Source organism: Rhyacophila brunnea, unplaced genomic scaffold, assembly GCF_057557595.1.
Source record: "Rhyacophila brunnea isolate RB1 unplaced genomic scaffold, BYU_Rbru_1.0 scaffold_9, whole genome shotgun sequence".
Classification (NCBI taxonomy): domain Eukaryota; kingdom Metazoa; phylum Arthropoda; class Insecta; order Trichoptera; family Rhyacophilidae; genus Rhyacophila; species Rhyacophila brunnea.
The window spans coordinates 20,788,205-20,814,227 of NW_028233361.1; the positions used below are offsets into that span (position 1 = coordinate 20,788,205).

At 32.5% G+C, this 26,023-nt stretch overlaps 1 protein-coding gene across 1 annotated transcript in view; it reads left to right on the top strand.

Moving 5' to 3' along the window:
* Nucleotides 1–3,554: 3,554 nt before the first annotated feature.
* The window catches only part of crc (bZIP transcription factor crc), a 68,845-nt gene continuing 46,376 nt past the window's right edge, over nt 3,555–26,023 (top strand). The window contains exons 1-4 of the mRNA XM_085960062.1: nt 3,555–3,686; nt 5,586–5,712; nt 10,810–10,931; nt 17,622–17,846. Coding sequence (XP_085816188.1) covers nt 10,829–10,931; nt 17,622–17,846 — 328 coding nt within the window. The 5' untranslated portion in view covers nt 3,555–3,686; nt 5,586–5,712; nt 10,810–10,828. The remainder of the gene's footprint in view (nt 3,687–5,585; nt 5,713–10,809; nt 10,932–17,621; nt 17,847–26,023) is intronic.

The window sequence follows — 26,023 nt, forward strand, 5'->3', positions numbered from 1 at the left end:
TAATAATTTTCAAAGACAATCTTAAATTAATATTCTACAGTATAAAATTTGAGTTATGTATGTCCATAGTTGTTTCGGGCTGTAAAGCAATCCTCAGAACAATCCAAAGACATCTATCCTCGAATTATGTCAAAAAGAGAGGATATTGGTACTCTGTTTAAGATAATATGTTAAACAGAAGTTAACATAATATATTATTTGTTTCCCCCCTTACACACAACCGTGGCAGTGTTTTCATATAAATAATAATAATAAATTACATTAGGAAGATTTACTTCTACCAAAATAAATTTTCTTTGATAATTAAACAGGCTTTAAGAGAGGACTTAAAGAGAGATTAACATCTACATTGATTAGTAAGTTCACCTCTGGATTTTATTACAGTGTAGGTATATATTATTTATCTCAATTTGCTCAATGAGGTAAGTCGATGACCCTTGATAAGATGTACAAGTACACATAGTTGCACAGGTATTGGACTACATCAGGGGTCGAGATTTTTTTTCGAGTACCTGTTAGGTACCCCAAAATATATTTTTTTGCAAAGATATTATACGTTCGAGTTGAAAGTGATTTACTATAGAATTCGGATTTTCAAAAGAGATTTAAATTCAAAATAGTTTATTGAATTTATATAGAGAACACAGTCATGCATAATAATATTATAATGCATTTATATTGTGATACAAAATAATTAAACGAAAAATAGTTGGTAGTAGACAGAATTGAATAAAACCTAAAAATGGAACTAATAATTTAATTGGAAGCCAGTTCCTTAACCAATGGACGCTAGTTTCATTAACATATATTAATAATTTTAGTAGGTAAAGTAGGTTTCTACCAAATCACCCCGATCATTTTTATTCGAAGGTTGCTTCGAATAAGGATAATAATGATGTCTTCTAATGTCTTTTAACCATTTTTTATTATCGCCATTATTTAAATGAAATATTATAGTAAATAAATTATTACACTCCATTATTAGAAAATTAGAGATTTAAAGCATATTATGTTCAATCAAGTATTGTATTGGCGATATCACAAAACAGATTTATAAGATATAAATGCAAAAACCAGTCACCATACACCAAGACTTTGAAAACAGTTTTCGTTTATGACTTAATGATGATAAGGTCATTATATGCAAGAACTACAAATCCAATTGAATATCCATAAATATCACCAATATTAAATACTCGTTCCGTTAACGTGATAACCTTTAATACACTCAATAGACGATAATCGTACCTTATTACATCCATACTCCGAAAATAACCCGTTTCCCTTATTTTTGCATTCCCTCGGCGATAGGTATATAAAACAAATTAAATATCAACTTCGAATATTACATCGCAATACGGCGCCCTGAATCAGTATACGGTCTGAAGCCTATAGGCCTATATAATATTGTAATATATTCCAATAAACAAATAATTATACAATAGTTTGTAAACTTTCCCCCCTCTATAATTAATTAATACTGTGCAGAAACGTTTCAAACTTAACTAGCATGATTTTCAGTGCACTTACACATACATACAAACAAACATGGAAAATGAACAGTTTTTATACAATGTAGGTATATTTGATTTTTGGCTGATGTATGTAGGTATGTCTGTTATGTATGAATCTTTACTTTCGACAAAATGCGAGACTGGTTTTTATCATGACGTTTAATGCAATTGTATACTCAATAACTTATTTAGTAGGTTTACTTTATTCTGACATACCTACATATTATCCGATTCATGTCGAACATTTTGAATGCCCTAATATGGATATCATAGAAACTTTTATAAATAATAATTGGTTGCTTACCACTTTACAATTATTAAGGGTCATATTATGATAGATATTTCTACTAAATATGGCTTTAAAAAAGTTAAAATGTACCTATTAATTATAAATATTATAATACTGTGCTCGAAATGGACCGAAGTCGGTAAAATCATCGCTCCTTCTCGTGGAAAAAATATTTTGACCGTCTGAGCTAGATAGGCCATATAATAGAATATCTAACACACTTATTTTTATAAAATTTGATAGGTAAGTATGTCTCTTCTATCTTAAGTATCTTCAGAAATTTGTCGAGCGCTCCGGTTCGTAAACTTTTCCAGTTCGTGCGCTGATAACTAGCATAATATTATGACGGTGGTAGGTACCTGATTTTGAATGATCATTATGGATTGGACAGCCACCAAAAAAGAGTTTTCGATAGTCTCAGAGTTTATCAATAAATCATTGATTTTATAAAATTGTATTTACCTTTATGCATTCGCATAATATGATATAAATATCTACATAATAAATTCCTTATCATACAACACGTGTTACGTTTGATAAACAATAATAATAATTCATTCATATCGTGGAAAGTAATAAAAAACACATTAAAAATGATTAAGTAACAAGTCTTGTTTCATAGCTAGTGTATTGGATTTAGGTTACAGGTCAAGTCAGATAATTATTATTTTAATTTAAAAGATAAAAATAATATAATGCAATCTGCAATTTTCGAGACTTAAAATTCGCGCTCAAACTAAACATGAAGTGCTGCCATAGTGTTGAAAGAAAAACCCATGCAGGCACAGCTAAATATAAAAACTCCTTCGTACGAAAAACCGTAATATATTTCCAATGTATTATTGTCTCAAAATATCTAAAAAAATATATGTTTAATGTTAACGTATCTAGGTAGTTTGAGAATATGCATTTTCATGATTATTGTATCGGTTGGTAAACAGCATTCGCTCCATCGGAATCCATCCATCGATCCATTAGAATCGCATCAATATGCTTAACCGATTGAGTCACGTTTGTACTATCCAATTACGAGGAAATTAACTAGAATGTTAGTAGGTATTGACATCTTGAAGCGCTTAAAATATTAATATTATTGCGTTGATTTTGTCAATCGATTTTTATTGTTTGAATAATAATTAAGGTAGATAGATAGCAATAATATTTTTATTAGGTGCTTACTAAATAATTACTAGGCAACATTAGGATCTTTATAGACATAGCGATAATAAATAAAGAGAGGGTCAAGCAATCGGCTTTCTCATACAACTGAATGAGGCAGGCCAACAATACCCGATAACTTACGAGAAATAATATCGACGCGATAAAAAAAATGCTGGGCATCACAGAGGGTTTACTTTGGCCTTTTGACAGTCATTATAACGTACCACGTGGAACTTTTTCCGCAACTTGATTATTAGCCTACCTCACCATACTTTTATGGGAACATGCCTGCTTTACCATACCTTCATATAACCTGCCGCCCCTAGTTCATACATTTTAGTTATAATGTACCTGGTGCACATTTGCACTTTCTAATAATTTTATTATTATAATAAAAAAAAAAATTTTATTCATCTAATAATTTCACAAGATTTTAGAACGTATCACATCGTAGGTACATAAATAATAAAATTATTTATGTATACTACTGTACTAACATATTTTTAGAGAAATAGGCAAATTTAAAAGACGGGAATAATATTAGCGCCTAGCCTAGCAACACTGCATCTGTCATTTTCTCAAATTGACTCATTCTTTATCCATGATTTTACTACAGAGCACGTATATAATTTTTTCTCTCGTTATCACCTCGGTGAACATGGATTACTAGTTGTGTCTTTCGTTGCACACGCAAGTGTGCCAGCAAACTTAAAAATCATGGAGTAAGTACAAATGCTTTAAGTTATTATAACTGATTTCTACCTAATAATATGTCAATCAATCTTACGTCCATCCTCACAGCCTGGATTATTGTCTGCCATATTGGCATTCCGAGAATTTCGACTTGATGACGTAATAGTTTCGGTGAATTAATTTAATTTTTGTATGATAAATTACGTTTTCGCGCATTATTCTATGTATAATTGTGATAAAAATGAATTTCCCGCGCCCGCTTGACAGCGAATTTCAATTCGCTATCTTCGAATGCGAAGAAAAGTCAAACGTCAAACCAAAAGTATGTCACGTGACTGGCAATGTCTTTTTGTTATTTGTTTGTCCACAATAATACGTCAAAATCGATTTTGCACATGTTTCTTCGACGGAATATCTCAACTCTATTATTTTTTTTGCGGAAAATCATACATAATAGTACTATCTATTTTGTATACGGGATAATTGGATACCACAGAAATGGGCATGGCAGCTACATTCTCCGGTGTATTATAATAAGCAAATACCTCAGGCACTTTGGCCTACTTTCACAAGGAAACGAGTTGCAATTGTAGATCAAAATCTACCTGTCTACTCTGATCACGAGTGGCTGACTTTTTTAAATGAAGACCTACTTTTATATTGTTTACTATCATAATAGTTGACATGCTCATGTACCTATATGCTAGCTGTTTTATATAGATTTCCAACGGTGTTCTATAATTTTTCTTGTCGCAATTTATTTTTTATTAAGTTGAGTGAAGAACTAATCACCATTTCTTGTAAGAAATGCATGTAATAATATATTGTTGAACATATGGCAGGATAGTGTTTGCCTACTGTCATTCACAAAAATATGACAGCAGGGCTATTCTAACATCACTTAACTCCAAAAATCAATAAAAAATGTTATTAATAATATGATATATCTTATTCAGGTAGTTAATTATCCAGGGAAGTTAACTGTCGGGCGTGATATTTTTTTAACACAGCCATTCGTACCGCGTTTACTGCAAGCTGTCAAATTTTGTTGAGTAGCACAGTTAACAATATATTGTCTTACTCGATTCTACAAAAACATGTTGGGTATTAACTATTTAGAATAGCCCTGCTGGTGGAGTGAATAATAAGCAGTAAATATTTTGACTCATTAAAGCATGCCATTTCAGAGCCTTCAATAGACCAGTTTAAACCGAATTCTGTAACCCCGCTATTCTAAATTTGCCGAAAACTGGTCAATTTTGCTCAATCAACCGACCAAATTTTGTTGGTATTTTGTAGTAAATACAAAAATAATTATGTAAAAAATATTTTTAACTGCGCAGTGCGGCATTAAAAAATAAAATATTAAATACTTCTAAAAATACCACTGTCTGACGGTATTTGTCCAGCGGTTGTCCACTCGCCGAGCGATATGTCCAGTCCATTGCTGTGTCATCTACTTAGCGACCTCTATCACATTGCATAGTTTTGTCTGCCTCCTTATCAAGCAAAGCGTCTTTATTTTTAATTTTGTAATATTCTATTATTTTTGTTCATTTATGTTGGAGCCAATTATTTAAAGAAAATATTAATTATATTATACATTCCACCATAGTGTTATATGTATTATATTTTTTATTAATGTGATTGAATGATTATAAATTGTAAGTAGTGTTCTCATATCCAGGTAACGACAGTTTTGTGTTTTGAATTTAAAATATAATAATATAGGTAATATACCTAGGTAAGTTGGTAAGTATATATTTTCTTTAAAACTGGAACTGGTTTCAACGTTTGATTTGATAGAATCGAACCTTTAAAAACATTGAGGGTTCTAAGAGCTTTGAAATTTATCTATCCAGCACTGTGTTACCTGTTTAGTGATTGCTTGAATAATTGTGTCTAAATGTTTATTTGTTTGTTTCCAGAGCCATCATGGCGTTTTTACCCAAAACCTTAGTCGTTTCGACTCAAACTTCATCAATACCCCTCGACATCAGCATCATATCATCGCTCTACGAGCTGTCACCTGACGTTCTATTTTCATCATACAAGGTACATAATTTTTCACTTGATTGGTGATTTTACTTATGAGATGTTTTGAATTTTTTTTACCGATAAGCTAGGCTCTACTGTATTTTAAAAAGACACATTGTATGCTCCGTTGCTAGAGGAAAATAGCTTGCAGTATGTAAGCAAGATACTTGTAGTTCATAATAAATAACATTATGTGATTAAGTACCTATTTGTTGAAATATTATATAATTACATAGCTGTTATTATCGATTTCCACAGAAAAGGATCTAAATAATTAATAGTACATTAACATGGACAAGTGGCGAAGAGTACAGGTAGTCTGAGAATTTGACAAAAATAGTGCACTGTTAGTTATTTTTAAAAATTCAATTAAACCCTGCCTTAGCCAAAGCTTCAGATACATCATTTGAAAACATCTACCACAAGAAAAAAATTATGATGTTCGGTGGGACTCAAACCCGCATCCGCTGGATTCACACCAATGTGCTTTACCAACTGAGAGTTTATTTAAATTTAAAAAACTAACTAATTTGTATTCTAAGATCAATATAAATATCAATACGTTAGAGGATGAACCACGGAAGTCACGTTTGGACTTTTGTTCAGGAGAGTGATTTTAGTGTAGGTTAAATGTTTGAAACTCTATAACTTTTTAAAGAACTATAGTAATTAGGGTCTGTAAATGGTATTATTCATAATTAAATTTATTTTTGACCATAGTATAGATAGAAATACCAAATTATTTAGGATTATTAAATTAATGGACTTCCGTGTTTTATGTTCTAACACATAATGTAGAAGTACCACTAAGCAATACTTCACCTATAGATAATACACGGAAGTCCATATAAGTAGGTATAAATTATTTTTATTTCCTGTGCATCATATCAATACGTTAGAGGATGAACCACGGAAGTCACGTTTGGACTTTTGTTCAGGAGAGTGATTTTAGTGTATGTTAAATGTTTGAAACTCTATAACTTTTTAAAGAACTATAGTAATTAGGGTCTGTAAATGGTATTATTCATAATTAAATTTATTTTTGACCATAGTATAGATAGAAATACCAAATTATTTAGGATTATTAAATTAATGGACTTCCGTGTTTTATGTTCTAACACATAATGTAGAAGTACCACTAAGCAATACTTCACCTATAGATAATACACGGAAGTCCATATAAGTAGGTATAAATTATTTTTATTTCCTGTGCATCATATCAATACGTTAGAGGATGAACCACGGAAGTCACGTTTGGACTTTTGTTCAGGAGAGTGATTTTAGTGTATGTTAAATGTTTGAAACTCTATAACTTTTTAAAGAACTATAGTAATTAGGGCCTGTAAACGGTATTATTCATAATTAAATTTATTTTTGACCATGGTATAGATCAGTGGCGAAGACTCCATACTAGGCGATTATTTAAAGCCTACCTTCTTAAGAAAAATAGTTTTATTTTCATATTAACTATTTATATAATCACAAATAATAATATATTCAATATGCCCCAAAGACATTTATCGTTTAATTGTCATAATTTTACGATCTTTTCCCATATTTCAATAAGCACCATCTATGGCATCTCTTGAAAGTTTAAAAAAATAAAACACGCCGCGTTTCACTTCACATATTGTATAGGATTATTTTTGCGTTAATCGACGGGTTTTTCAATATGAAGTTTTTTTCTCATAATTTCAAAATGTCTGGCGTCCCGCATACAAATGTGCAAGCTGTTTCGTTAGCGCTTGCGTCGCGAGAGCGCATTTATTCAAAATAATTAATAAAAAGATAATTTAAAAAAATAATTTCTATGCCATTAAATCACATAAATATGTATTGATAAAAATAAAAAATAATTTATCTCGTGATTTTTATTTATTCATTAGTTCACTCGTTAGACAATTTAGATATCTGATATTGTACCTACCTAAGTCTGTGTTTTAAATATAGAAGTATTTTAAAATGTCTAGTTTTACGGGTCAAATTATAAATTGTTATGGAACATAATACATATACAACAACGGATATTTTCATACATGATAGGTAATATATTTTGAGCGTATGTTACGTTTATTAATGTTTAGGAAAATACATAAGTAATTCAAGCTAATTGCTTAGTTTTATGAACTAATTATAACAAACCAATTAAGCTTTTGAAATTTCTACGTTTTAGCGTACCTATTCATATTGGGTTATCTTCTTATTTCCCGCAAATATATCTGACATGCATGGTTACTACCACAGCCTACCTCTTTCAAAAAGTCACCCTTCGCCACTGGTATAGATAGAAATACCAAATTATTTAGAATTAATAAATTAATGGACTTCCGTGTTTTATGTTCTAACATATAATGTAGAAGTACCACTAAGCAATACTTCACCTATAGATAATACACGGAAGTCCATATAAGTAGGTATAAATTATTTTTATTTCCTGTGCATCATATTATTAATATTTATTTTATTATAAATACACAAAATATTTCAGTAAGTCTAAATATGAAACGGAATTATATATTTTTTAATTTAGATAAGTACAAGATTATTTGAAATTTATTATTGCCCTAGAAAAAAATCAACGCAATGAGAATTATTCCTGGTCATTCTCCGGGACATCAGCTGATGAGGAATTAAGTGGAATTCTATCATAAAATTCTTGAAATTCTGGAGATATCCATTGTTTCATAGTTTGCAGATATTAACCGGACACGGTGGTTTTGCCTCGAAGCTCTTGGCCTAATAGAATCTCCGACTTGCTTATGTGTCGAATTGCAGGATGCCGATCACATCTTCTGGGAGTGTCCCCATACTATGTCGGTTGAAAGGTAAGAGCTTCTCAAGTCGGTTTGACCCTCAGTTGGACCGGTCGACCATTGCGACTTGGTATCTACGGGGGAAAATTTGTCAGCTTTTAAAAAGTTTGCGGCGTTTTACGGCGAGCGAAAAGGTCGGAGGTCCACAGTTTGGAAATCTTCATCGGAGAACTTCGCCTTATAACGTAGATAACCAGCGCCATCTTAAGATATAAATAAAAAGAAAAAAAGGTGTGCCATCAATATTCTTTTTTCGAGCCACAAAAGGAGCTGATGATGATGCATACAAAGAGCAATATTTTTTTATATCATTTAACTCCATGTTAATAACTTTAAAGGCTTGTTTTTTTTACATGTCCCTACAAACTGAACCCAATCCAATGGAGTAACAATCTGCATACCGTTCAGCATCTTTTTTGACGTTATGTTATAGAGTGGTCAGTGTCTATCTCCATGTGTGTATGGCCTCGTAATAGGAATTTGTGATTTATGATTTTCAGCGTAGGAATGGTTTTCAGAAACGCGCGTGTGGATTTTTACAAAGAAAAACAAAAATGATAGTATAGATAATACGTACCTACTAGAGGTGAGTTGGAAATACTGTCACAAGTTTGTGTACTTAAGTTTCGGATGAAACTACCCATACTAAGTATTTGTTGCCCAATAAACTTGTTTCAAGAAACTTGAAACGTATTAGATGTTCGAATTCGAACGCATTCGATAATATATGCGCCGTGACTCGCTATTCAGCGCTATTGATATTAAATGCGCGCGAGCGAGATATCATGATACACGTATGTCTAGCCGTGATATTATACTCAACTGTCATTGTTCTCCCTTTCTCCTCTGTTGTAAAGTTGGTATAGTGAAGGACAGAAATGGTCACGTGTTCGTTTTATAGTATACTTTTGAGTTTGCCTTAGGGTTTTAGGTTTAAGAGTTTTTGGTTTTAGTTGAGTATGAAACTTTATCGAGTCCAGGAGTTCGACGCATGGTATGAGATCTCGCCGACCGCTAGCTAGTTCGTAGTCTTGCCACGTATGAAATCATCGCTTCGGCGTCGCGACTCGCGTATGTTTAGTATGCGACGGGTTTTAATTTTAGTTTTAGTTGAGTAAGACATTTACATCGAATTGACGTCAGTCGCAAGCCGGAATAACGGAGTTCTGATAACGCTAACTGACTATGCGTTTATCTGGTTTCGTCACGTCAAGTTTCTCGATTTTTTAGTGTTATAATTGTAATTTGTAAACATAAACTGAATTCAAATTATATGCGTGATTGTATAAATGGATAACTACTGAAACATGAGTGACTAGCGCCACAGTTCCAGCTGTACCTGTCTCGAAAATGGGACATTTCAAAAAGTTGACGTATTTTTAACGATTCTATTAAAGCTGATATTTCAAATACTAGTAAGTATTTTGGAACAAGTTTAGATACCAAGTATTTTTTTATACTGGTAGTAAGTATACTTAGTCTTCAAAATCGACCAGTTTTCCCACCTCTAGTACCTACCTAACGTTTGTTGGACTTCCGTGTTTATGGAATTATTATAATGGTTTATTAACATTTTTCTTAGAGCATAAATATCGTAAAATGAACACCCGTTGTTTATGCACTAAAGTGAATTGGACTTCAGTGATTTTTTAATTAGCTATATCGGTTAATTTACTACTTATGGACTTCAGTGTTTCATTCATTTGTGTAATGAAATAAAAGAAAATTTTCTGCATATTTAACTCAGAAACGGTAAAAACTGGACTTCCGTGGTTCATCCTCTAGTGTACAGATATATATGTATAACGAACAAATTGTACAGTATAAGATTATGTCAGATCTTCACAGCCTACCTCTACTCTTTGCTGCTAACCTGGACACAAATTATCGTTTAATGTTGGATGGCCAAACGTCTCATGGTTTCTGCATAGATTGTGTACAATTGCAAAGAAAATGGAAATTAGCAGATTTCGTATGAAGCAGTAAAATTATGTACATGTTTGGAGAGAGTTTTATGTGGGTATCATCCGACACTGGTTCGATCAGTAGCTGATGTTTATGGCATCCTATCTGTACCTGAGATATACAATTACAATGAAAATGCATGCATAAATATTGATATAAATTGTGCAACAATATTCAATGCTAATTAAACGGATTATGAACGAAAACTAAGAAATAAATTTGGTTTTTTCCGTTAACCAAAGTCACTTTATCTTTCACAATAGTGGCATCTAGTGTGAGAAAATCTTCTTCCTTTACCAGGAGTAAATGACTTAAAACTGTTTTGTTGATTTTTCAGAGCATAACAAAGAAGCACAATGGACTTATCACTCCAGAGTCTTTCCGCGAAGGCGGAACCTCTTTCACCCTTCATTGACCATTCCTATTGGCTGAACGATGACAACTTAGATTTTAACACAGGTTTGTCTGAAATTTTGCTCCCTTCAGTACCGTGTTAGTGTGAATATAACATGGTCTCGAATATAACACTACTATGTTATCGATAATGATTGAGAGAAAAGAATAGAAAACAAATCAATCAACAGCCAATTTTTAGTAGGTGGACACATCGCACCGTGAGTGTAAAACCAAGGCATCTGCAAATTTTTCAATTTCGAGATTAAATGCAAAACAACTGCAAAAGTCGTAAACTTGATAATGTAAAAGTGAAGTAACTGAAAGAACATGCAATATAATGTAGATATAAACTAAATATTGTTTTTTTTTTTGATACTCTATTTGTCCTAAACAAAACGAAGACTTCAAACCCTAATATATCCAAAATATGTCTTTTGCACTTGCCTTGATTTTACTCACAGTGCGACATGTAGGCCAGCTATTTTCGGAATAAAATAAATCCCTTAAAAAACATGAAAACGGAACAGAATGATAAATATTTGTGAAAACTTACCAACACAACATGTTTATCGAGTTTATCCTGAATATTGTCACAATAAAATGATAAATATTGTTTAGAAAATATACACAGAATGTTTATTCAGAAGTTATGACGTTTACAAGAACCCGCGAGTTAACTCGTCCGGGGCACGGATCAGGTTAAGAATTTAAATGAAAATCTTTTCAAAACATGCTAGATTATATTTTTAAAGCTTGCAAATTGTTTGTTTCTTCAGCTTCTGACTCTAGAGCTATGTCTGCCAAACTGTGTTGCGGCACATTGGTGTGCCATTAGAGCATGGGTGGCCAACTTTTTCAGCAGCCGGGCCAAATTCTAAAAATGAGACTTCCTACCGGGCTGCACAACTGTTTTTTTTTTTATTATACAAAACAAAAAAGAAATATATATTATCTATATTAATAAAACAAAAATGAGAATCAAACATATTTATTACATTAGACATTTTTTTTAAATAATAAAAAATAAACAAAATAATATAAAAATAATAAATAATTCTAGTGAGAAGTTTGATTTTGTGTGGCAGAACTAAGTGCATTAATATCGATATCGAGTGAGGTTGTTCCTACACGCAAACAGTTTTCCAAATGCACATCAGAGATTTGTGATCTCACTCAGGATTTGATATGCTTCATCCGACTAAAAAGCTGTTCACACGTGTTTCCAAATAGCGAAATAGAGCATGTTTGTAAAATGCAGGATATTTCTCCTTGCCCAAATATGTTTAGTAAAACTCTTCCAAACCAACCTGATGGAATTTCTCCTGTAACTGTTCATCGCAACATATTTCACAATATTCCATTTGTAAATTTCCCGGTAATAAATTCACATCTACGGAGAATGGCGTGCTTTTTAAAATCTTGAGCCAATATCGAATCTCAATTTGCGAAATTAGCACAACTAGCGGCAGCATTTGATATTATTTTTATTTTCTCACTGCTCCACGGGCCACAAGTTGACACCCAGTGGGCCGCGGGTTGGCCACCCATGCATTAGAGGTACCGGGCGGTTGTCGACAATAATTGGTAAATTCGTAATATGGCGAAAATTTAGGTTAGTAGACATGTCAGTCAAGTTTCGGTATGTTCTTGCTGGCATATCCACCCGAACCCCAAAAATTTGTGTTGAAATATCAAATATATTAGCATAACCTTCAATTTTATGCGTATATATTTTACGCGTAATATTATGTCATTGCGATTGCAGCATGTAGTAAAATATTATGTTACTACTAGTCACTCGATATTTGCTGGATCGGGAGGCTGCAGCCGTGACGTAATTATTTTTCAAAACAGTCATATCTTGCATCTCCAAGAGAGGAGCTGTTTAAAGATAGCACTTTTTGACAGTTCAGTACACGGGTACAGAGGACTCTTCATGTCATTAAAGATAAATGATGGCAGAGCAAGTCAAGATTCTTTTTATTTTCTAAAACTCTTTCTTTAAGTGCTAAGGTGCATGGTTGCTACATCAGTCCCGTGCAGCATCGCTTCCGGACAAGGAAGTGTGGCACTAAAATCTTTTCATTTTGACACGTTTATAGTGTCATGGAAGGCGGCCGTGCACAAAACGCAGCTGCATATACATGGCGGGTGGAGATGGGGAAACTCAAATCATAGTTCAGACGGTTAACTTATTGTAATAATTAACTGCCTGAATACATAAAGTAATAAATGTGATATATTTATCACATGTAGCTCTTTTTGGATGTTAAGTGGTATGTTAGAGTAGCCTCACAGGTGTGCCGTAAAAGATTTCTGTGAATCTTTCATTATTTTTGTTACAAGTGCAGAAGACATCATATTCTAAGTATTTTCCATCATTTGAAAATCAAAAAATATTAGATTGGATCATCATTCCTTTCGCAAGAGATTGTCTATATTACACAATCAATATTATTTTATTGCTAGCTATACATAATTTTTTTTTATATTAGTAGGTAGGTAAAATTTTTTGGGGGATTTTTATTTAGTGTGCCACGAAACAAATTCTCCTTCTCCAGTGTGCTGTTGGGTAAAATGGCTGAAACTACTCTAGGGCGACCGTTATTTTGAAGTCCGTATTGTAACTTCATCGAATGCATTATTGATTTTAATTTTGGTTGATCCTTCCGTTTTTACATGATCCAGGTACATTTTTTTATTTTGCTTGTCACTTTTTTTATTATATACGCAAGCCGTAATGTGTTCCAGTGGTAACAAAAATGCAACTGTATGCAACTACCCTCGCAGACGACCGATGCGTAGGCAATATTGAGTGTAGTATCAATAACTTTATAAATTTTCATACAGCCATAAATTTACTACCATTGAAATGTAAAAAAAGGTAAATTACCATTTTATTTTAAGAGTACAGGGCTAAGGTAATGTTAAAATATTGACGAAGAATGATTGTTAACGATCTGATAAACCCATTTGGTCCTTGTTCTGAATTAAGCACATATTGAAAAAAAATAACATGTAGTATTTGCCAGATGTGAGATTCAAACCAGCACCCACCTGATTCAGAGGACTCTTTACAAACTACAATATGGAAAATTTGAACTGCAACCAATGTGCACCATGCAATTTGTTAAAATAGCCCCCTAGTCAAATAATTGAAGAATTTTTTTCAAATCCTTTCCGGCTGTCTATGTTCAATTAATAAAAATATAGTCCTCATATTGTTTGTGCGACATTAATGCAGGTATTCATTTGGAGCGGTTTTTCTTTATGGAGATCAGTGGTATGCAATTAGATCTGTGGGTGTATGTCAAAAAATTTGTTCTATATTGATAGATCAAAATTATATAAATAGATTATCTACAATGATTAAGAAATGTCCAGGATTATGCTCTGAAAATACCATAAAACTCTATTTTTACCTACGTGGGGCATGTGGGCCCTTAAGCTCAAATTATATTGGTCTGATAGGCCGATCGTCTGCCACAAAGTCTCTTTTTATTCGTTCCTTGGAATCGTGACGTGACCGAATTTTTTTACACGATCGCGTTAATAATTACCAAGAATGTATGGAAATATCTGACTTAACCTTGAGCTTCCACGTGTGACCACACATGTGTGTCCTGTCTTGCGTTTTTTGTTTGTATTTTGACATAACACAAATTTACATAATGAAATGAATGCATTATTTTAACAAACAATAGTAATACAAAACAAAAATAATATCCCAGTAAATACAATCAGCAACTCATTACTTCTCTTAATGCCATCTCCAATTGGTATTTAAACTAACAACATAATGAGAGAAGACTGTTAAGTGTTACCGCCAAGCTGACCAATAAATTTATTTGGTTAATATAATATTATTGTTAACCCTAACAACTGAGCGTATATTATGAAATTCAAATCAAGTGTTAACACGATCGAGTTGGTAGCTGAATCGGTCCGTGTGATTGCTGTTTAAAGTTAACAATTGCTCCCAACGATCTTTGAATTTGATTGGGTCTGCAAGTCTGCTGGTGCACCCCTTTAGGGAATATATAATCAATAAAGACTTGAAATATCAAAACCTCTCATAAAATACTGCTCCCATTTTACAAATGTATCATATCTGCCATGGTATCAATAAGCTAGAATAATTTGCTCTGTTCATCCAAAGTGATTTTCTAAAATTATAATTTGATATCGGATTATCAAGTATTTTATGTGATTTCAAGTAAAGTACATTATTAATTATTATAAAAGTGTGTTTGCATCAGACATTTATTCTTTTTTATGAAGACCCTTAGTGACCTTAAAAATATTCCGTTATCATCGTTTGCATTTTAGATTGCTTTTCATCATTTCTAATTATCATTTAATTTGAAAGATGGCTGAATAGACAAAATATTCTGCAGTAACTACGATACTATAGCATGAAATAATTTATATGAAGTAGATGTAAGAAAATATCCATATTATAATATCTTTAATTAATGCTTATAATATGGTTTTAAATTTGAATAAATAGTACCTACTCTGTCTATTTGGAGAGTTAATGAATTAATGGCAACACTCACATCGCGGCACTAGCGTATCGTAACTGTATCATACATAGTATGACATACATTGTATGATACAACATTCATGTCAAAATAGTTTGCTAAAAAAGACTGCTAATAAACAAGAGTTTACAGCCGTAGTCTTTCAGTGTGGCAACATACAGAATATTAATATTTCAACAGTACAGAATTAAGCATACTAAAAACCTAGTGAAATCTTGTGTTATAATAGAAAAAAAAATTATGATTCCTGTAGTTGTACGTCGTCCAAGATCTTTGATTGAATGTAATGTAATGAGTTGATTTGGACAAGGCGGTGTCTGTTAAAGCCAAGATACTCTTATATGATAAGGCAGGTTTTCCGAAAGCATTTACGTTAAAAAATTAGTTGTTTTAGTCGATTTTACTAAATATGCATTTAAATAAACAATGGTCTTGAAAATTTTATAAAAACACAAAATCCTATTTACACATGAAGACATTGGGTGGCATCAGCTGTAGAAAGTCACGCCACGCGACAACATAATTAATAACCGCGCGCAATGCTGTGTGATTACTTGCTAATCATGCATTGAACATTGTTTACGAGAATTTTAATAGGAAAATTTGTACATTGAACCGAGGTCTTAAAAACTGAAGTTTTACTGTAATTCATATCTCATCTATGGTTGCATTAATCTGTTTATCATCTACCATAAATGTATATTTAAAATGGAGTCTTAAATGTTTATTTATTAAATATTTAACAATAACATTGTCTATTGAATATTCATTTCGGTTTTTAAAAATAAAACATTGGACATAACGAATCAAAATTCAGAATGTTCACAACATGAGATTATTGAATAGAAATTCATACTTGTCTTATATAATATAGCAAATATTACCCTCACAAGACAGAAGAAAAAAATAAAAAAAACAATGTTATTCAATAACATAATATTTCAAAAACAAAATACACAGCACATATCACTCAAGACTAAAAATATGTCTTCGGTGAGTGCATTGACTAGTCTTGTATACCCTCGATAATCATGGCTGATAGTTTGACATGAGGAAACGGATCTGATCCAGAATAGGTAATGGCTGCAACCATATATTGTAGCATACTAAAATACGTTGTATTTTTTACATCATTTTGTAGACAAGCAAAGGTTATCTTTTTTTTTACTAAATCAACATTTTATTTGTTATATTTTTATTGTGGAATGTTTCGCTAATGATTTGTGTCAAATTTCGTACTAGTAAATTCACTTATGTTCATTAAATGAGGTCAGTTTTGTTTCACGTCTATCTTCACCTCATTTTATTAAAATAAATAATCATTTATGTTTATAATATGATACAATTGAAATATTTAGAATATTTTTCTTATCCGGATAATTTAGAAAATACCTCATCAGCATCATTCGAAAGATGAATTTATTTTCTTTTGATAATATGAAATTACTGTTATACCGAATATACTTTATTGTCAATAAATAGTTGCAGAGTATTGTATGTATGTAAATGACTGCACTGGTATACTTCCTTGCAAAATAGTAAATAAATATTCTTGTCTTGAGAAGCTGTAAATCTAGTTACCAAATCATCTTATTTTAACAATATTTGAAAGCATATACATTATACGCATTATGCTCTAACAGTCCAGACTAAAAACATATTATGTTCAATGTTTACCATCTGCGTCAGAAAACAAGTCATTTGTATAAGAACATATTATTAAATATATGTACATGTTTGGAAACAATTTTGATATAACTTTCGAACAGTTTGTATACAGTGTTCAATGTTCACCGAACTGATGTATTTTGGTCTGGACTAGGTATTTGCAGCAATTTGTTGAACTAAAATTCTCCACCTTCTTTCATGTACATGATATAATCTCATGACATTTTGTTTGTAGAATAGTACTGCATAAATTGCGGTTGATCATTTAATATGGTAGAGATTATGGTGTCCGGTCCTACCATTATTTACTATTTGGAATGTTCTCAAATATTACCAATATATATTTCTCCACACTCTAGAATTATGCCTTTGTACAGACACACAACGTAACTCACTTATTTTTGTGTTCCCTGGGTAGGCCGCATTGCATTTAATTAACCCGATTGGAAATTAAAACGTTAATTTCTTTAGTCATCCTGTAAAATATTGTTGTGGTACCTAATCCCTCCATAATAAAATATTCTTTTTCATTTCATTGCAGACTTATTCCCATCTTTACCACTGTCGGAAATCCAGCAAGAGAAATCTTATGACACACATTCGGATTCATCTCAAGATGAACCTACTTTCGACATCAAATATGAAGATACATTCAGCAGCCCACTCTATTCACCCGCCGATTCCCCCCTCCACAGCACTGAGGAGAAACCCTCGCGGAGCCATCTAGCATCCACCCTGCTTAATCTGCTGGACGACTGCCAGGAAGGTTTGTCACCATTGTATACACTTTAAAACTATAGTAGAGCATGACTTATTAATGGATGCAGCATCTGAAGACTAGAAAGGTCCAACACACCGGACAGCTGGGATTTGTCAGACAAATATCATTGTTTTATAAAGAGATGGATACATGGATGTGATTGAATAATAATCTTTACCTAGTTTGTAATAGTGGTGTGTATTACAAATTTGTGTTCATGTCTTTACAGCGTGTTGTCCTATTCTGCTAATGAGTTCACAGACTATAATGTCTTATAAAATTTATATTGTATATGGTTGAAAAATGTCTAGTACATATTTGCGTTTAAACTTTTGAAAACTTTTTTATGTGTCCACTTAAATATTGAGATTTCTATGCTAGGGTGTGTCCTGTATATGTCAGCTTGTAGTTGTCATAAATAGTTCCGGCTCTGCTCATTTTTCTCCTTTAGTTGTCCCGGGACTCTGTGGTTGGTTTACCGGTTACATGGAACTTGTACGTATTACATTTCGCTATATCTCAGTTCACCGCGAGCTATCTTACCGGAAAGAGATTGCCGTATAGCATCGAGAAAATATTGCGTGTTCATGGAGCATCCATTGTAGACAATAATGTTCCATTTTTACTAGATTCAATAAGAACATTAATTTGATATTAATTGGTTTCAATTAATATCTGATATTATCAGATATTTGTTACTAAGTAACACCTACCAAATTTTATATAAAAATAGGTATATGATATGATTGTATTTATGATTTACTTATCTACCTATTTTCTTCTGTCTTTCTCTTCTTTATTACATATTTTTTAAATGTTTTATTTAGACATGAATTTGATCACAACATATTATGCTCAACTGTGTTACGGCCAACTGCATATGTATAAATTACCGGATACGGGCTTGACATTAATGAAGAGCCTATTTTTACAACGTTTTTCTTAGGTCGTATTCTTATTTGTCCGGTACAAATCTTGCAATCGATTTTTAACTAACTTCCCCACTAGCTAGACATTTGAAACTTTTAGAATATATCAGAACACGATGCCAATGCATTTTTTTAATACTTAGCCATCTTTAAGTAGAATTTAATTCATTTTTAGTTAATTCTGTTTTGTATGAAAAGTTATTTCGATACCATTATTGGTTGCTAGGGGGTCCTAGCAACTAAATTATTAAATAATATATATGTGCGTTACTATGGAAATCAATATGAAATGTCATTTCATTATTCAAGCAACTAAATTATTAAATAATATATATGTGCGTTACTATGGAAATCAATATGAAATGTCATTTCATTATTCAGTATTTCTTCAGGTACAAATTTTTTGATCGTTTAAGCTAGTCAAGTCAAGTTTATACCTATGATTCAACAGAAAATTTAAAAACGTTGTTAATTAAGTAGTTAGTTAATTATTAACTAAATAAATCCTTTCAAGGTAGATGGGTATGTCTCGAAAGCATGTTTTTAATTGTTATTTCTTAAAGGGTAATCCTCGAGGTAGATGGGTATGTCTCGAGAGCATGTTTTTAATTGTTATTTCTTAAAGGGTGGTTTTTTTTGTACGCTGCTCAGTGTTGCCATTTTTTTGTCACTGAATTATAGTACACGGTCCAAGAAATTATAGTATTTCCGCAAAAATGATAGTACGCCTTATCACCTATTGAAAATATACAGGATTTTGGTTTTTCGCCAAAAAAAATAACAGAATTTCAAAATTCTGAGGCTTTTTTTTATTTAGGTAGCTCTTCTGACCAAAAATACTTACTGATGAATTCAATAAATTTCATTTTAAACCAAAGTCAAAGCCTTTTTCTACCTCATTTTTTTTTTGGCTCCCCAAATTTTCTTCTATTGCAAAATTATAGTACTTTGCACCATGGCTTGGAACGGAAATATCAAAATTTTTGTACCTTTTGCGTATTTTTCCGATATTCAAAATTATAGTATTTTGGGCGTACTATACCTTTTTAAAATCGTACATAGTGTACATACTATAATTATAATACGGTTGCCAACACTGACACTGCTTGCCTGTTTTCAACATACGCGAAAACGAAAAAGCATTGGTCATTTTATGCTCATATTATCCATATTTCAGGTAGGTACACAAAGCCTTATCGATAATACAAAACTCATATAGACAAATTCACTCTCCACCAGTTGGCAGGCATATTGTTATTTGGTGATTTCAGTCAATTATCATGATTTTGGTCTTGAATCGATCTCGAGACCTAGATGGAACTCTCTATTTCACAATGGAGTAGTACCCATTTGAAGACCACAAGCAAATATCATTCCAAGTCCATTTTTTGTATAAAATGAACTGTTAATGCTATCTTGTGGAGAATTTTTTAACGTATTTTTCTGTTTAATATCATTTTCGGAAAAATAAATGTGTCCTATAAAAACGTGTTTCTAATAAAGGTGGTCAGGGAAAGATCATTCCATGTGCATGAATACTGGGGAATATGTATTGTATTTTTGTCATTTGAGTAAATTTTCAAATAAATGGTAGTGTTTATTAATCATATTTTTATGTTAAATAATTATAAAAATCGTTTATTAACTATTCAGAGTTTGAAACTTTAAAAATCGATTTACTCAAAATGATACAGATGTCACATAGAATTATATTTGCTTGTGGTCTTCATTTGTATTGTGCGGTGTTGTCAAGATTAGCTATATTTATCTTGCGTCCTATCAAAACTTTTCCGTTTAACTCAGCCATTATGTCTGCATCTTCAACTATTGAAACTTTTAAACAAAATGCTAGCAAAAATTACTCTCATTTTGGTATAATAAAATATACCAATATAGTAATATAAAGAATATAATAATATAAATAATATAATAATAAAAGATTGCCCGAAAACTTGCCAATTAAGGGTAGATTAATCTACATTTGCTGTTCACACTTATGTTTTTTCATACATGCATCTTTCCTTTGCTCGATTTTGATGTTTCTTCTAAGTTTATTCTATTAGTTTTGTGAGCGGAGCCAAATAAAGCTTAAAATTTATATTGATTCAATAATTGTCAATAACCTCAAATCATTTACACTTGATTTTGTTAAGTCTTTATGTTTAGATTGTATTATATTCAGAATATGACGCAATAATAATATTAGGTATGTTGTAAAATGGATAACGTTTTAATGTCACTTAGAAGTTTTAACATACACGATTTTTCTCTTGTATAAATAACTTGAATTTACAATAAATATATCATCTAACCTGCAAAAGAAGTGGTGAATAAGTTAAAAGATGTTCCCAAAATAATTTACCATTCTAAGTATTGTGACATCAATAATGATCATGGTTAGCATTTCTTGCTGGCGTTATGGATAACGATACTAATTTCATTGTTTAGCATTGAAAAGATTAAAGATATGAGAATGTTATCGGGAAACCCCAAATATGAAATAAAACAAATACATAGTAAAGATCTCAGTAACCTTTTTTTTCTTTTGACCCATGTCTGATCCTAATAAGATCATGCTTCCACAGAGTGGTAACCTTAGCAAAGCTTAATATAATGCTAAAAAAAAATAAGCGTGTAAGTATACTTTTCATTGGGGTTGTGTTTCTCTGAGCATGTAAGGGTGCCAAAATAAACTTGGTCTTTATAATAAGTACCTTCTTAAAAGGAGGTTAACTTTCTTTAACGTATGTTTTCCTGCTGGAGGTAGGTAAATGTGTTGTTACCGAAAAGACCAATACTCACTTGAACTATAAAGTTTTATATTGTTCTTATCCCGCTGCAAGATTTGAACCAGTGCATACTGGCCACTGCTATATGGGTATAATAATCAATGCCATGAGCATCTAATTTGCTCCATGAAGAGAAAATTACTTGGTTATCTTTGTGAAAAGACAGATTTTATTTGCTAGCGCAGTTTTGCTTTTGCTTGACAAACAAACGCCTCCTTGTTCTGTCAAGAGGTTACAAGGCAGTTAAAATCTTATACTGTAATATAAAGAGTAGTAATATGTACTTTTTCTATTGGAAATATTTGGTAACGATTCCAGAACGTTTTTGTATGTTTTTCAATTGGTTACTATAGATAAATTAATATTCTCTGAGTTGGTAGCAGTGAATGCATGTTTTTAGATCAAAAGAAAATGGTGGCGGTTTGTAGGCGTCTTGTTTTGGTTATTTATAATGATACTGTTCTGGGACTATGTAATTGTTCAGCTATACTTAGTAATCTTCGTTAATTAGTAATTAGGAATTGTATGCAAACAACTCCACAAGCTGACTATTGACCATTTACTCGAATGAATTTATTTGTGTATACACATTTGTCTATCCACTGACTTCCTTCAACTTGTCACGCTTAATAGCGTCTATACAATCGCGATAATAACTGTTTACACACGTAAAAGTGCTGACTGTCTCGCCAATATAATTCTTCAAGAGTAAGCAAGACGCGATGTTATCATTGTTTGGTACTATTTGACAGGTTGTGAAAATCGGTTAACCTCAAAATGGGTCTTTGTGCGTGTAGTTAGTTTTTTTACCGGCAGGTTCGCTAATATCGTTCTATTTCGCAGGCGCAGATATTGCACGGTCCAATTTTTATTGTGGCGTGAAGATTCAAAAGCTTCTGAATTTTTTGATTCATGCATGCAATCTTGTAATTTTCACGATAATATGTGTTTAGACAATGGATCTTTTTGTTATGGCCGCGATAAATCAATGCATGTGTAAACAGGGTGTAAGTATCAGTGCATAGGATAAGTATAAGGTTGTGCCATTTACCCCGGTCCAGCATTAATCGTCCGGTCAGACATGCAGTGCATAATATATCATTCTTGTAGCAATACTGCATATTGCGCGATGCAGGTATTTGTGCGGTTTTGCCAGCACACTAATGCTCAATGAATTACTTTTTTCGTTTACTAATCGTTTACCTCCCCCCAACAGGCAGTCTTAGCCGCTGGTTAGTAAGTAGACCTACTTACACAGGTCTAAAATTACAGACCTACAAAACTTATCTGGAGAATGAAATGAGGGAGCCACTGTCGAAAACTACCCAATCACGACTCTTAACTGGCAAAATTTTACATTCAAATGACGTTTTTCAATATGGCGTCCTATGGTAGTTCGTAGTTCCATTTTTGGCCATTCTCCAGATAAGTTTGTAGGTCTGTACGCTGAAGGAAGCATGCAGTGGGTCCAAAACGTTTATTAATAAAATACCTATATCTGCCCAATTAACAAAGTCTTTTTATTCAATGAATAATATACAAGATTTAAGAATGTAGCATTATTTATTGGCCCACGTAATCCAGTGCGTCAGGTTCTTGCCTCTCAACTGGTGGGGGCTCCGGGTTCAATACCGGTGAAGTCACAATATATTTAAGTAGATATGTGATTTGAAGTTTGGGTGTTTGTGATAAGAATCTCCTATATATTATTATCCTAAGAGATTTTGGAAAACGCACCATTTTTTTAAATTTAAATACTGTTTTGTTGATTTTCAAACTATTTCAATTCATTTCTTAGAGTCCCGAATTTACTTCAATTTGAATCCGGCACAAATCTGATAAAACTCGACACAATCACAGATAATATCATTTTTAAATCGGGTTTTATATCCGTCACCATACATTTTCATATCTTGCTAGCCATCTACGGCAAATTGATTATAATGTCGCTTAATACTTTCTATATAATCGATATTTCACAAATCACAATGATAATTCCACACAACTATTCAAATCTGTAAGAGGCACATTGGCGTACTGTAAGTTTTAACAAGAAATAAATGCATATTTCCTCATTAATTACTACTAAAATATAATCTAAAACCACTTCACTGTTTTTTATCTGTCAAACTAATAGACTAATGATTGTCATTTGATTTCTTTCGCAAACCGCCTATAACAAGTTCATTTGACGTGTCAGAATTCAAATTTAGAATTTGCATGAATAATCGAAAAAATGTGACATTTCTATTAGCCCCCATAAATAATCAATTTCAATCAAGACATTTATTGTACGATGAAGATAATTTTAATACTGCTATCAATAAATTTAATAATTTCAGACTTACGAGTAATATAAGAAACTACAATATATTATACATATTAGGTACGTTCTTCTCAATATTATAGTATCACATACTTCCATATAAAATAGATAGGTAGTTATCGTGATTCAGTAGGTAACAATTGTATTATTTTTACATTTAGGTAAGTAAATGAAATTGATGTAACGTTTAATACAAGTAATTAAAAATTAATGATGTTTATATATTTTATAATAATAATTATTATATATAAAATTACAGTAACCTTTCTTCTTCTTTTATATCATTAGTAATATAAAAATTAAATTCCAATAATGTTTCTTATTACTATTTTAGCATTGATCACTTATACGTGAAATATAATGTACTTACTTATAGTCAAATATAGTCAATTATGACCTTTTTACGATACAATTAGGTACAATAAGTAAGTACCTACTACTTTTTCCATTTTTGTACATTATAAAAATAATATTTTTTTTATTTCCCCACCCAGATAATTGGCTAAATAATAAATTTATTATGTTGGAATTTATTCATTAGTAGATATATTAAGTACTTACGAATTTTAAAATAAAATACCATTTTTGTTCCTAAGCAAAGCATATGGACACCCTTTCAGGGTGGCAATTACGAGTATCTTAAAAGACATTATGAGAAATAGTTTTTATATGTTTTCAATCTAATGGGATCTTCCCCCATATACATGAATAAATAAAACGTATTATAACGCCATACTCTAAATGTATGAAAAATAAAACTATCCTGCAGTGGCGATGGGTGGAGGTAGGGTGGATCCACCATAGATAGTACAGACTAAACTTTGTCAGTTATACGTATTTGTTTACATAGAACTAAGACTACAATAATTTACAGATGGTGTTGGTTAGTTTTTAAAATTCAAATTAACCCGGGGAAAACCGAGCCATAATACGTATCTGTCCATAAAATATTTAAAATTATGCTATTAAATCATACATCATTTTGGATATTTTATAGATAGAATAATAGTTTAACTACTATTGTTTGGTTTAGGCAGGGTTTAATGAATTATAAAAAACTAACCAACAACATGTGTAATTTGTATTCTTAGTTCAACGAAAACAAATAAGTATGAATGAAAAAGTACATATTAGGTATATTCTATTAAGGCCGTACATCTGTTGAGGCACGGTCTAAAAAGATCGTGGCTGGGCGATGCGCGGATTGCGGGTCGCGGGTGCAAATGACGCCTGTCAAACGAAATATTATTTGTCATATAAATTCAACATACGTCCATTTTATGTTCTGTTTATTCCTTACAGGAAGACTGTAAGTGACATTGTGTACAAGACCGCATTTGCGGCATGGCAGGCGAGGTGGACCGCCTCCCCCAAGGGGCGGCACACTTACCGTTTTTTTCCAGACGTATTCTGCAGGCACCAAACTAGAAGACTCCAACCTTCGCACTGGATTAGCCAGTTCCTCACCGGCCATGGCAACTTCGCCGCCAGACTCCACGAGTTTGGCTTGATAGTAGATGGGCCGGGTTGTACCTGCGGGCATGACCACCAAGATGTTGAACACATCCTCTGGGATTGCCCGCTTATGGAATTCGAACGAGCGGAGCTGTTTGCCAGGGTCCGTCCTCACACGGGCCCAATTGGTCATGGAGATCTGGTAGCAACCGAGGCCAACTTTGCGGCATTTGAGAAATTTGCAGCGTCGTATGGGGAGCGGGATAGTCCCGACTCTTCTGTAGACTCATCCATTTCAATTCGTGACACTCAGTATGCGGGTACACAAAGCGCTTAACGTCAGCGGACAGCAGAGCCAGTCCAAAAACAAACATTTTCTTTCTTAACTTTCTTCTTTCAGCACTACGGTGCATGGTTGCAGCATCAGTCCCGTGCGGCTCCGTCTCGGGACGGAATGAGCACTTAAAATCACTTCTTTCAGACACGTTTAAAGCGTCATAGAAAGCGGCCGTGCATATCCACGGTTGTGCATATATGACGGGTGGTGGTGGGCACTTTAACGTATGTTCTATTAGTAACAATAATAATATATTCATTGACATGTTTTCTTTTTAAAGTAAATGGGTAACGTTTTTAGTCATCTTTACACGATTTAAGAATTAATTGGCCCGTTGCCATCACGAA